The sequence below is a fragment of the Drosophila gunungcola genome (assembly GCF_025200985.1).
Source record: "Drosophila gunungcola strain Sukarami chromosome 3L unlocalized genomic scaffold, Dgunungcola_SK_2 000005F, whole genome shotgun sequence".
NCBI classification, from domain to species: Eukaryota; Metazoa; Arthropoda; class Insecta; order Diptera; family Drosophilidae; genus Drosophila; species Drosophila gunungcola.
Genome location: NW_026453180.1, coordinates 1,457,809 through 1,472,427, shown reverse-complemented (window position 1 = coordinate 1,472,427; position 14,619 = coordinate 1,457,809). Strand labels below are relative to the sequence as shown.

At 44.9% G+C, this 14,619-nt stretch overlaps 1 protein-coding gene, 1 long non-coding RNA gene and 1 pseudogene across 2 annotated transcripts; 1 reads left to right on the top strand and 2 right to left on the bottom strand.

Annotated features, from left to right (window-relative positions):
- Positions 1–20: 20 nt before the first annotated feature.
- Positions 21–8,043, bottom strand: LOC128259231 (uncharacterized). Its single transcript, XM_052991486.1, has 4 exons — positions 3,731–8,043; positions 2,497–3,265; positions 978–2,435; positions 21–915 (listed from the first exon to the last, which is right to left on the bottom strand). The coding sequence occupies exons 1-3, from the start codon at positions 7,607–7,609 to the stop codon at positions 1,015–1,017; spliced, it is 6,069 nt and encodes a 2,022-aa protein (XP_052847446.1). The 5' UTR covers positions 7,610–8,043; the 3' UTR covers positions 21–915; positions 978–1,014.
- A 420-nt stretch (positions 8,044–8,463) lies between these two features.
- On the bottom strand, positions 8,464–14,259 carry LOC128259299 (uncharacterized; annotated as a pseudogene).
- LOC128259243 (uncharacterized) lies at positions 11,494–13,026 on the top strand. Its single transcript, XR_008268046.1, has 3 exons — positions 11,494–11,780; positions 11,842–12,024; positions 12,409–13,026. It is a non-coding gene; the product is annotated as an uncharacterized LOC128259243 (long non-coding RNA).
- Positions 14,260–14,619: the final 360 nt, after the last annotated feature.

The window sequence follows — 14,619 nt, the reverse complement described above, 5'->3', positions numbered from 1 at the left end:
ATACCAAAAATAAGTAAAACTCTTGCTTTATATGGTAACTTTTAATAAATACACACATTTATTACTCTTGCACTTCATTATCAATATATCAATGTATCAATGCCGTTGCTTACAAAAAATTCAGTTTCGTTCGCTCCGTTCTATATTTACCAAATAATTAAAATTTATAAATTAATTTGTTTAAAATAATATGTAAGAGACGTTTCCTTGGTTGCCTTGCTGAAGTAATGCGCCATTGTTACGAGTACGAGTTAAATAAACAACAGTATAAAAAAGTTCAAGCTTAAATTATTATAGAGAAGGTTTATCAATCTTCTTTTCTTATATATACACAATTGCATATATATGTATGTTTAATTGGGCGGGCTTTGACAATAAAGCGGGATAAATAGAGAATAAGACTTTAAATGCAGCCTGCAAAGCGCACAAAGCATATATAGTAGAGCATTCTTGGATCCGCAAGAACGTACTTTGAGTAGAGAGTTCGGGTTACAAGCACTTGTTATACTTAGCATTAAACGTAAACATAAAGCGCACTCTAAATAATATCACCAAATACTTGTTTTTTAGTTTTTTTTTTTTATATCCGCTTTGCATACAATCCATCGATCGATCGCAAGCTTTCCTTTCGCAATAAGCTAATATAATTATACTTCGGAGTGGTTTAGGTTAAACGGCAATAACTTGTTTGCTTTGTTTTGGGTTTCGGCTGTCTGGTATTTTAACGTTTTTAATTATCGCGGTTGTCGGTTGGTAGTAACATCATCTCGTTATTATCGTTATTGTATAATGGTTTCATGCTTGTAACTGCAACGGCAGCTGCATGCTAGATTATTGACTAGTGTTGCCTTATGGGACGTGTACGGTTCTGGATTCGGGTTGGCATCTGCTCTGGGGGGCCATATTTGATACAACCTAGGTAGATAAGTGATTAGTACCTCATTAATGTTTCTATTTAGTGAATCAGTTGATATTACCCCATATAGATGCTGTTGCTCTCTAATCTTAACTTGACTACTCCACAATCTGCAGTTCGCTGATGTCCAGATCGGCGCTATCCTTGCAGAAGGTGCTGGAGCGCTCCAGTTTGGACTCGACGCGCTCCCTGGGCCCGCCACTCTCCATCTGGGCATCGATGAGCAGGTCCAGCTTCTGTTTGACCGCCTGGGCCGACTTATAGGTTCCATTCGTCAGCAGTCCATTTGCATTTGCCGCTTTAGTTGGGCCACCACCCACTCCGTTTGTCACCGCTGCAGTGGTCTTCTTGAGATGCAGCGTATTCGGGCGTCGGGTGGGAATACTGGAGGGCAGACTGTTGCGCAGATTGTGCTGTTGCAGCATGCTTGACACGGCGGAATGTGAGGAGGAGCGTAGAGGTCCGGCAGAGGAACGTAATTGCACTGATCCCCCGCGTTCATCGACAGGCGCCTCCGAATGCTTCAGTTGCTGTTGCTGCTGCTGCAGCTTGTTCTTCTCGGCGCGCTTGGCCAGAATCTCACGGGACTTGGCCGAGAGGAAGCTGTGTCGTCCCTTGTTTGGCGCCGCTCCATCTGTTCCACCGGCAGGCACTGAAATGGAGCGTTGTTTGAACAGCTCCCTCGTGGAAAGTGTGCTGCTGACAGATGACAGACGACTGGCTGCCGACTTGGTGGTATGCACCGAACTGGGACTGGATCCATTGGAGGCCATGGCATTATGCTGCTGCTTCAGCTGACGGGTGGACTTATTCCCAACCGTGGATCCACGCTGTGTGGCCTTAATCTTTCCCGTTGCGGCTCCTTTTCCGTGGCCATTTAACTGCTGAATCCTGGCCAGCTTCGAGCTGCTCGAGAGCGACTCGTGTGAGATCGTTTTGTTGGTGATCACAGAGCTCTTCATGCTCTCCGCCAGCGAGTTCTGGTCGGAGGAGTACCTGTCCTGTGGTCCCCGAGAGCTGTTCTTGGCCCGACGTGCCGGCGATGCCAAGCTGTCCATGGAAAGATTGCTGGACTTGTTGCCCAGCCGTGTGCCATTCTGCCCTCTGCGCACTGCCGCCGGACTTGAATTCCGTGAGCTGTCGCTGGACGAGATGTGCAGGTTCTTGGCCGGAGCCTTCCTCCCACCATTGGCCGGAATGCTCGAGCTGGTGGCACTGCGTACGGGACCGGCTCCATGGCCATTGGTAGCGGCTGAAGCGGCAGCCCTTGGTTTGCGGGGCTCCAAGTAGCGAGGCCGCACCTCGCCTAGTTTGGCCGACACTGCCGTTACTTTTCCTTGGACAGTCTTCGGTTCAATCACGGCAACTGCCACTGGAGCTGGCACAGGTTTCTTGTGGGTCACTGGCGGAGCCTCTGACTGAGTGCGCCGATGAAGATTCAAGCTGTTGCGTTCCGAAGCCACCTGTGAGCTGGCACGATGCGGAACATAGGCGCGGGAGTTGGACTTGAGTAGTTTACCTTTGGAAGTAAATGAAAATTACAAAACTGATTGACAAAATATTAGCCGAGATTAACTTACTGCCTGCCTCCCTTGACTCGTGATTCGCTTGGACTCCCCTATCAGCGGTTTGCACCGCATCCTGCGTCTGGGTGGCCTTGTACAACAGTGTCTCCTGGGCATGGGCTCGCTTCGTCTGCGCCTGAATGGCCAGCTTGATCTGCACAAGATCCTGGCTGCGTGTACTGCCGCCAAAGGAAAAGGCCTTGCTCACCGGCTTGCCGTTCTGGCGCTTCATGTCCAACGGTTCTGTGAGACGGGCCAGCGTTTGTATCTTCTTGCGTAGCTCTAGATCCATGCGCTGCCAGGCGGTGACGCGCATGGCCCGTGAGCACTGACGGATGAGGCATTGCTCTACGGCATAGACTAGGGCGCCCACCAGTCGAATGTACTCCGGTTGCCAGTCCAGTTGCTCCTCCTGCAGACCCTGCAGTTCCCGTGCCAGCTCCGACTGGCCCAAACTGGCCGGCATTTGGATGACCTTTGCCTGCAGCACGGTATTTAAACGGGTTACCCGCTGATAGCTCCTACAAGCCTGCTCTGGAGTCAGCTCGGCGGCTGTGTGCAGGAGTAGCGTCTCCAGTCGCGGAATGTGCCGGCTGCGATCGTGACCCAGCGACAGGAAGGCATCACTGGCAATCAAGCTGGCAAAGTGGTCACCCACATAGGCGTACGCTGCCTCCAAGATCTCGCGCACCAGCTGCTCGCAGACGTGGCCCCAGCGATAGGCCGACAATTGGGCCAGCAGATGGTCGCAGTCGAGCACCGTGTCCAGCACCGTCTCCGAAGTCTAAGAGCAAAGGAAAAATCAATCAGTTATATACACAAAAAAAACCCAAAAGCTAACTTCAGCAAGCCAAAGTTATATACTTATTCTGTAAATAGACCCAAAATGATATAAAACCATTGTTAGGCAAAAAAAACAGCTAATATACGCATAATTCTCCTAAATCAACCAAATTACATATCTTACCCTATCGCAACTATAATATTAGGTTGTCCGATTAGCAATATTTTGAATTATGTTTAAAAATGTGTACTTATAAAGAAATACGAGTAAGATTTTAGCTTTTACACTGCGAATTATCAGTTTAGAACAGTATGGTCAGTAAGACAAATATATGGCAGCTATGGGTAATATTGCTAACCGATTTTGAAGGAATATATACTTAATGATATAAAAAAGTCATTTAGAGCAAAAACAAATAAAAAAATCTGATATATTTAAACAGATTATTCCCCTCCAATTACTCACCAAGTAAGCGACAATCTGCTGGCGGCATCGTCCGAGGATATCCGGCGGTAGTTGGGCAAACTGCCTGGTTGGCCACACCTTCAGGTAGTGGCGACACGTCCAGCGCAGGCACTTCCTGTACAGATCATCCAGGGCATGGTTTAAGGCCACGGGCAGCACCTGCAGGATGCCATCGGTGCAGCCGGAGCAGGGCTTGTGGAAGTTGTGGCAGTAGTTCGTCTTGAGGGCATGCGAGGTGACCTCCTTGAGACCCTCCAGTCCCAACAGATCCGCCAGGGCGGCCAGCTCCATCAGACTGATGCCATCCGGCGGATGCGAGGCACCCGAATAGATGTGGCAAAGGGCAAAGTGAACGGCTGCGTACGAGTAGCCCTGCAGGGAGACCACACTCTGCGAACCGTGTCCAGCCAGCATGGCAGCAAAGTACTGACAACGCGAGCGCAGGATGCACTTGTGGGCGCGGATGCGTCGACCGTGCACCTCCACCAGCATATCCGTGGCAATCTCCTGCAGGAACATCTTGAGCAGATCCTCACCCAAACGTCTGGGCTGCCTGCAGCTCAGCGAGGATTCATCCATGCCCGATCTGCTGAAGCTGGAGGCCAGACTCGAGTCCGCGCTGAGATCTGTTTGGATGTAGTCAACCTGCTGACCCTGACCCTGAACCTGCTCCAGGGTCATGCCATTGGGCAGCGAGTTGGAGAACTCTTTTGAGAAGTTTGGAAACAGCCGCGAGAGACTCCTTATATTGTCCACTGAGTTGGTGAAGTTCTGCAGTGTATTGCCTGTGGATCTGGTCATGGCCCAGGAATGCGGACGTGCCCGATTCTCATCCCTGTAGAGGCGCTGGCCCAGCTGTGAGCTCCTGTGGTTATTGCCCACACTCTTGCTCATCGAATCCGGCGACTGCAGATCGTGCTTCACGGGCTTGTCCATGTCTGAGAGCTTCACAAAGCTCGAGGGGATCTGGCTGGGTGGCGGCGGGGCCGTCTGCTCGCCATGCTCGTTGACCGTCTCCAGCAGTTGCTTCTGCTTCTCGATGGTGGCATGCAGGGACTCCATGGTATGGCCATTGTTGAGGGTAACCTGCTTTTTGGGCGAGGCCGTCTCCTTCGCCTCAATAATGGTCTCCATGACGCTGCTGGTGCGATTGGAGCTGCTGCTCAGCTGGAGCGGCACTGGTATCACCGATTCCGCCTGCTCCTTGGCCAGCTGTTCGTCCTGCTGGAAGGTGAGATCATCGGTGTCCGTGTTGGAAGCGGGCGACAAGTCCTTCGAGAGAATACCCTCTGTTACAGAGGCCAAACTGGACTTGTCATAGGTCTCATTTAATTGTGCATCCCTTCGTCGCTTCTTAATCCTTCCCTGCACTTGACCCGGCTGCTCCTCCTCCGAACAGCTGCTGAGGCCAGGATTAGAGCCACTGAAATCATCGTAGGGCGAGACGGAGCTATCTATCGATAGCGAGGATGCCTTGGATATAATGGGTAGTTTGTCAATGATGCTCATTAGACCCGCTCCCGAATCCGCTGCCCCATTGGCAGTCAGGCTGATGGAACGCTTGCAATCGTTGCCCGAACCCGATCCGGATGTTTGCTCCGGCTGACCATTGCTGCCCCAGCTGTGACGCTTGGCGGGATCGCTCTGCTGGCGGTGCTGCTGCGACAGACGACGCAGTGCAGCAACCGTTAACGGAGGCTCCAGATTGCATCTGTAGTCAAGGGATCTACTCTCTCCAGTGGCTGGCATTTCCTTTTGGTTGGCACTCTTGGCCATCAGGGTCTCCGTGGAACTGGCACTGGATTTCATCACCTCCGAGTCTGCTCCCCTCCTGGAAGCCGAGGAGGAGCTCAGCGAGCTAGACAACCTCTGGGCCAGACTCAAAGGTTCCTTTCTGCCATTGCAACGCGGTGTCTTTTGCTCACCAAAATCAATAAACATACTGAATATATTCTTGGCCTCTGGCTTCGGTTCCTCCTTGGCTTCCACAAACTGCTCATCCTTCGGCGCCTGCTCTTCATCTTTGCCACTCTGCGAAAGATCCACAAAGAATCCTGCCGACTTGGGTGCCGTGTAGGATTTGCTTAGCTGCGACAGGGGAGCAGTTACTGGTGGTTTTTGTGCCGGCTCCTGTGGCTTTCTGTCCATGTCATCCAGCGAAACGTAGAAGCCGCAGCCGCTCTTGTGCGAACTGTTGGAATCGGAGCGCTCTCGGAAACTGGAGGTGGTGCTGCTGGTGCTCCTCCTCCGCTCCGGCCGGCAGTCACTCATGTCCACCACCCAGGAGGCAATGCCGGGAACCGGTTTCCTTTGCACTCCCGTCTTGACTCGCATTTCCACCCCCGCAATCTCTGCATCTTCGGTCAGGTTCTCCTCGTCATCCTCATCCGCCAGCGGGCGAGTGGGCGCAAAGTCCAGCGACACGAATCCGCCCGAGACAATGGGGCATGTGTCTGTGCGTCTTTTGATGCTGGGACTCTCGCATTGTTTCTCTCGGAAATCCTCAATGGATGCACCGCCCGAAACAATGGGATTGGCCTCATCGAACTTGGAACTCCGCTTTGGAGTGCGAGGCAGGGGTAGTGGTGAATCAGTGGCATCACTACAGTACGCACCCGAATCCCTGTGATGCGATAGAGAAGAAGATAGCGTGTAATCCCTGTGTATGGAGGAATTGTTGCTTCCGGCCGACGCGGGTTCAATGTGCACCATCGAGTTGTGGGGCGTGGAAGCGGAGACCACCTGGTGGTTGTTTCTACCCTGCTCTGACCACACTAAGCTCGGAGCCGGACTGCTGGAGGAGTAGTCCGTGGTGTAGCTGAGATCCGGATGATGTTGCTGACTGCTGTGGCTGTTGTGCTGCAGCTGGTGGTGAGTAAACTTGGGACTGCTGCCCAAGGGATGCACACTAAAGTGCTGAGCATTGTGCTGGAAGCTATAGGGCACGGACATGGAAGCAGGTCGCTCCTCCACCGGCTCCTCATCCCCGGGATCCTCTTGATCCTGCTCTGGTTCCCTCACTTGAGATGATGATCTCACGCCTTTGCACCTGGCAAAGGACTTGTGAAACTGCTCCAGCTGCTCTGTGGGCGAGGGTGCGGCCTCATCTTCTCCGGTATTAACCTCCTCCTCCTGACCATGACCATCTAGGCTGGGAAAGGACAGCACCTCATCCTCATCCCTCAACGACGAGGCATCTATAAAGCAGGCACTGGTGCCCGAGGTGGACAACGGTTGATCCCGCTTCTCTAGATCCCGCAGCAAGGAGCTGGCACTGATGCCCTTGAAAACCGATGTGGTTTCCTCCATTTCCTCGGGCTCAGGCGGAGCAATGGTTGTCGCTGCTGGATACATGGATTCCCAGGAACCAGTTTCTGTGGACACCGTCGAGGTCTCCATGCACACAATCTCTTCGTTCTGGCGTTGTTTCTCCTCCTTGGAGGGTGGCTTCACTGGCTTGCTTCCTCCCTCGTAAATCTTGTTGTCTACCGAGGCGGTCGAAGAAGAGGGCAGCACCACGGCAGCAGTTGCTCCGTTGCAACCCGGACTGGTCACTGGCGAGAAGGTATCTCGTTCCTCTCCCAAGTCCAGTTCACAGGTTTTGGCCGATCCCGAGCCGGAGGTGGAACCCCTTGGCTGCGGATGCAGTGCAGCAGCCGCTCGGATATCTGCACTGTACTGCGGAGCCGAGGAAGACGATGAGGAGGAGGAGCAGGCGGAGGGAGTGCTGGCACTACTGCCGCTGCTGCTGCTGTTGCTGTTCGTGAGATTCGAGTAGTTCGAGTGGTGGTTGGGCGAACTGGCGTCCACCTGCTGGTCCAATGACCTCCCGGTGGCCAAGATTGGAGCCTGTTCCGGCGACAGGGGCGATGCATCCATTTCGGGACGGAGTTTGGAGTTTGGAGCTCAGAGTTCGGAGGGGGAGTTTCAGGGTGAAGTGACAACGAAGGGGCACTCAACTCATCGACGCTTTTCCGGTCTAACCCAACAGCCGAACCGCCTGGTTATGCTTCGCTGCCTGAATGCCAAGTGGTTCTCCAACTCCGAATCCCCCTCTCTATTTTTTTGCACTTTTGCAGGTTTCTTTATGGTCGTTGTCTTTTGTCTAGGGCCACATGCTGATGGCCATTCCTCCCGCGCTCCTTCCGCATGCAGCTGGAAAACTGTCAACGGCTGCCAACTTAAATAGCAAAAGCGAAATTGAAACTCGATCCGATCCTCTCTTACTTGCACTGCTCTTTTTCTCTTGAGTCCTTTAAAAAGTGTTCCTTCTCTTAGTATACAGCTTGAGTTTATTATTTCAGTTATATTTTATTCTTTAGAACTCCAATGGATTCTTTTATATCTAGTTATATCGTTTATTTTAGATTCCAGTTACTACTTTAACTTAATCGGTTTCAATTACTATTTTTTCAGTTAGTACATTTAAAACTTCAGCTGCATATTTTTTTTTCCAATTGGTGTATATAGAATCCTTTATTTTTCGGTTCCTTGAAAACCTATCTCTTGAGTTAAAACTATAACTTCTTTCCAGTTACTCCTTTCTTTCCAAGATGAACTCTTTTGAGTGGTAACCGCTTATCATCACTCCAACTCTCTTTTTTCTTTCCAAAAAAAGAGTGCACTTTTACTTCCACTTCCCCGCGTTGAATATGCTAATGAGTAAGTTATCTTGCTCTCGCTTGCAGTTCGTTGTTGTTCGTAGATTTATTCGTTTTCCCTTTTTACATGCACCGCTGTTATTTTGCTTGTTTGTGTTTTTCCGCTGCGTTTGCTAAAGTTCACACTGCTTCTCCTTCTTCTTCTACTGCTGCTGCTGCTGATTTATCGCCAATTGTGCCAATTGTTGAGACTCCGCTGCCACTGTTATTGTTGCTGTTGTTGTTGTTGCAAAATTAAACTGCAAAAAAAGAGAAGAGGAAAAAAATGAGTTACTTCACACGGAACCGCAGGCACAAGTACAAATATATATATACATATGTATTTATATATAAACAAATACACAGCACACAAAAATTAGTGCATTGCTTATCTTTATTGCAAGCATTTTAAATGCATTAAACTTTTTATAATTTGCGTGTTGGCAATTATTTAAAACTTAAGTCTCATTAAGCAGCGCATGCTGACGCATCCAAACAGGAAATGAATAATTCGTTGATAAATTTCTGATTAACACTAATTTTTCGCAATGACAAGAACAGATTGCAGGGATATCAGTGGAAGATTACGGATTTTTCATTTAATATTATTGAAATTAATCAATGGGAATCACAGGTAAATCATAATACAATCTCTTACAGTTATTTTCGGTTGACTGGTTATTGGATTTCTTCTTCAAACAATATTTTTATCTAACAATTATACATGAAGAATTGTTGTAAACCGTCCAATATGCAAACTCCTTTGAACGATACATTTGTATGGTCTTAATAAATAAGAACGGCTTTGAATAGTCCAAATAAACTAATACATTTTTAAATATATTTTCCTATTTTATTGCAATTTGTTATAACGGCAAACACAATCATTGCAAACCATACGAACTAAATTACATTAAACTATGTATGTCTCTTTCTGAAAAAAAACATACTAACTAAAATGCTAACTAACTAATGTTATTAGAAATTAGTTAGTTTTCAGTTCTAATGCTAACTTTAAATAAATAAATAATAAATAAATACATTTCTTCCATATTTATTTCTGTGACAATGGAAATATTTAAATTAATATTTCAAATATGAATTAAATTGACACAGCTATTCCAACGAATCGCCTTATTATTTTCTTATCTTTTCAAATATTCCAAATGTCTACAGAAATTCAAGCCATTTCCGACCAATAATCACTTGTCTGTGGCTTCGGCTGATTAAACAATATCTGTTTTAGAAATTAAGCACAATCCCACATGACGTCAATGCGTCGCACCCACCGGAATAGGAATCGTTAACAAAAGCGGGACAGCTCCCAGCATTACCCAATTGGATATAGGAATATAGCACCTCCCAAACTGCCAACCACCACCCATCAAAACCACCCACAAACCACAGTCTACAATAGCAAAAGCTTGACCCTCGCCTTTGTTGTTGCTTCCTTTTTCAGTTCCCGCCCGTATGGGCAAACATATAGAATTTCAATTTGCATTCCAATTTGTTATCTCGGAAGCAAGTGCATGCAAAAGCTTTGATGGCGCTGCGTTTGAAATTCAATACAGGGAAATAATGACAATATGTTGAGGGCAGCGGAATGAATTAGTCGACTGAAAACAAAAACCTCAGAAGGCTTTAGCCGTGTTTGCACGCCTTGAGAAATTCAGCGAACTTACGCGTAAACAATAAATATATTAAAAGATGTTTGCCCAGCCAATATTTGCACAGTTCACTGAGAGTCGACAGAAAGGTAAAGTTTATTTGTTGAAAATAAAACACGCTTCATTTGACACCTTGGTAAAGGTTTAAACACTCGAGACATGGGAAAATATTTTGAACAGCATATCACTATAAACAAGATAAGCTTGGGGGTCTAGTAAGGGCTTTTTATTTAATTTTAAAATGATTTCTATAAAAACTTGACAGTTTACGCAAGCAGCATTTATCAAGTTTTATTTCTTACCAGATAATATTTGCATTTAGTTGTATAATCCTCTTATATTGTATAATTGTAAGCAAGGAAAATCTCTTAGGCACGATCAAATTGTATATATTATATGTCTGTGACATTCTTCGATTGAATTTGCATACAAAGACACAAGTTATACGTCCAGTTCAGCAGCACAACAAATCGTTGAACATGAAAATTAATAAGCTCCATACTCTATCAAGTGGTTAATCATGCAAATCGTGTGCAAGTCCGTCAGTCCGGAAAGCAAACAAAGAGACTTGGCTTGCTAAAATGTATAGTAAATCAATCGGCTGGCTAATATCGATACGATAAAATTTGGCTCAAACAAAGACATAAGCTGTGGGTTCGGTCAACCTGCTGGGAGTTGCCGACTCGAACTGAAATCAAAGGCCACAGATCGCTGATATTGGGATTGCGATCGGTGTCTCCGCGTACAACAGTTGCAGAATTCCACCAGATAAACGTATAGCAATTATGTAATTTATGGCTCATTCGCGATATGCATAAGGTGAACAGAAATACAAGCTCCATAATCAGCCAAAGGAAAACGGAAAAATAAAAACAAACTCACTTGTAACTCGATAATTGCACGTTCTGTGCCTCAGGTATGACTTCATTTTTTTCCAGCATTCAAGTGGCTGAATTATAGACCCCTCGATCCATGCATAAACTTCCATATATGGCAACTGTTGGTTTACTTAATATTCTACACGAAATTTATGTAATTAAATAGCAAATAGTATAGATTAAACGACAATCATTGATGTATGACTTTTAAGACATGGCTTTTATTACGAAAATCTACCAACTATTTTCTTTATGGATGATCATTTATAGCAATAGCAAAGCAAAGTCAAGTTTTAATGGAGCAAATTGGATATGGAATGGGTAATAAAATGTTACCCTATTAACAAGATTATTAATAAGAACCATTAACAAATTTATGACCAAACTTTTAGTTCTCAAAAAATTAATATTTTCAGGGAAAATCTAAAAATAGGATCCATCGTTTAAGGAATGCTTTTATGGAGATGCGACACCCAAGTTATGGTTAAATAATTATGCCATCCTATTGTAAATTATCGACAGCCGCCCACATCGTGCTCAGTGAACCTGGCATTACTTAACACCGTAGAATACTCACATTTCTATATACGATTTTCATATAAAACCCATTTATCGCTGGCAGATACCAAACAAAGGTCGGGCATGAGTAATACCCGGTGGCGAAGGCTTAGAACAACGCCACCAGCCACTAGACAGACGGACCAAGTCCAAACAAGATATAAACTGTCGATAAAATGAATAAAATGATCAAGAGACGGTTGCTGGCTGATTTGAATCTGTTGCCAAATATGGGCGTAACAAGTTGACGATGACGATGACGACGACGTTTTGATGACGACCCAAAAGCCAACGCCAATATAAGCATGTAAATTTGTAGGTTGTATAAGAGAGGGGTTTACTTGTTTATGTTCGTTTGTATTATATAGGAAATTGCAAATAAACCAACGAAAGCCAAACAATGCGGCGCACAAAGATGCGTGGGCAGCAGCTCTGGAGTTTAGAGTCAAAACACGCGAAGACTGACAAAGATATGCGACATAATTGGCACCCAGGGCTAAGAACATGTGAGGAGAGCTTTGGGTAACATTTTTGAAAGCAAGAGTTAGGAGGTAATTTATTTAAAGTGTAGAGTAAGAAGAATGGCTAAGAAGTATCGGTTAAAAATGCTTAAATAAAGTATTTCTATTTAAACATAATAATATTATTCTGAAGGATTTAATCTCGACTTATTTATAATATTTATCAGGCAAACAAATGTTATGTATTTAGAATGCCATTATTTAATATTTTATTTCCGTTATTTAAGTTATTTATGCTCTTGTAATCTGCGCTTTCATTTGACCTTAATATTCTTATAGGTCTTTCTAGCCTTTTAAATTAATTTTGTATAGATCAGAGACCTCAAAAGACTACATTATATTATTTTATAGAACCAAACAAAAACTTATTTCCCTTTTATTATTTCTCTAATAAAATATTCATTTCTTTTCAAGTTTATTTATTAGAAACAAAGACAGACAGACAGCTCCGGGGAGTGTGTTCTGAATGTCAATGGATCTGGCACTGGCACTGGCACTGGCTCCTTTCCCAACCACTGACATCCAACCACCCGAAACCAGTCGAAGCACCACTCGAGTGGATCCAATGGGAGAGATACCAAAGATAGATAGAGCCAAGTGACAAACGATAAGTTTATAAAGGCGAATACATTGTTGCCGGCATGTAGCAAAGCTTCGATAGAAAATATAAAAATAATAAAATGAAAAAAAAAAAAGTAATAATCACAATGGCCTGTGTTTATAGGAGGCAAAAACGTTTTGTTGGGCGGGTCTCAAGTGGAGAGGTTCGACGATCGCGCGATGATTTGCAAATCGATGGAGCTATCCGCCATACAAGCCAATAATAACATCGAGTATCCGAACACACACTCACAATTTGCTGATCAAATTGTTCGGCCAAATGATGAGCCTGCAGGCATGTGCCTAGAGATGGAAGTCAGTGATTCGAATTTTAATCGGGCTTGCATAATATCGCAATCAGCAATCAATAAAATATTTAAAATAATAAATAGCAGCTGCGAGCATTAATCGGTAACTAAATACAAGGTTAGGCTAAGATTAAGCTCAGACATTAATTTGTAACGAAATACTGTGGCAAAGATGTTTAATATCAATCATTAACACGATAGCTAATTTTCAATAGCTTGAAAATAATGCTAGTCAACTTTATTTTCAAAAATATTTATCTTTAAAGAATTATACTTCTGTGATTTATAAAATGGTAGTAGCCAGACAATGCCATAACTAAAATCAAGTAAACTAAACAAGCAAAAAAAGTATGGATATTTATAACTATTTTCTAAAGAGATACGAAAATACTATTATTCAAACATTAATCGAAAATCAATAGAAATCTAATAACCACTGGTTAGTACACAGACACTCAAAGAAGAAATAATCTTTAATACTAGATTTAGTGGAATATAAACAGATAGAAAGAACCTTTAATAGGCAGTAACCAAAGGACCATTATCCGCTACACCTCATAACTGTTTAAAGACCTTGCTTGAAAATGCCATAAACCTCAAGGTGTTTGCCTCGAAAGGATTACCATTCGTCACGCTAACATCTCTAGAGCCCCCAACAATGCGTTGTCGATTTGGCGTTCGTTTGGGGCAATTATGTGCGATATGCATGGACAATCGTTTGCTGGTTTTTTCAAACTGCCGGATGAGTAGCATTTGATGAGCGGCAAATAAAATGGAAACACAATTTAAACCTCGCGTGCGAGTAGAAACCAGAAGGGAAAACTAACTATAGAATTCACTTTCGTCTGTGGCCCAGAAACCAACAAACCGAATTGAGGCGTTGTCTGACCACTGGCCACGAATGTTTTATGGGTGGTTTGTGGGTGCCTGGGTGCTTGGGCGCTTGGCTGGCTCGTTGGCAAGTGGAAACCACTGCAAACCACTACATGTGGGTCTTCATTCAACGTTCAACCAACTACTTACTGCATTTATACACAGGCCAAAAGGCTAGAGCTCTGAAAAGCGGTTGCGAGGTTAGTAATGGCAGTGATTTAAAAGTCAACCTGCTCTGTGCCCTGTACACGGAAAAAGTTAGTAACTGATTCTTAAAAAACTATTGTTTTGAAATGAAGAATTTTGTCTTCTATAATAAATTTACGAAAGTCGATCAAAATATGTTCACATTTTTGACAACGATTTTCTTAGGCAAAAACTTTAAGGTAATTAATATTTTTCTAAGTGCACCTCCCACTGTTTGGGTCGTTTTGAAGGACACTGCACGGCATTACAACTGATCTTTATCGGGCGCCAGCAAAGCAAACTCATTACAAGGCAAAGTTACCGAAAGGGAGTGGAGTTAACTACATAAAGGGGGAGGTACAAAGGCGAAATAACCCTGACTTCGAAAAAAGACTGCAGGCGAACGTGATAATAAATCAAATTTTAAATTAGCATCAGCGCCGGAGCTGAGTTTACCGCCGATTTGTTGATTTTTTTGATGTTTTGATGTCTTGAGCTAAACGAACAGTAATTAAAATCCAAATAAAATGCAATTACAGTGTACTTTTAGTGGCGCCTCGCCAGTGCAGCAGCGTTAATTAGCAGACTCGGCCTGGCATTGACTTGAGCCTGACCTTTTGCGTTGAGGAAGTCAAATGAGACGCGATGAATCCCCCGA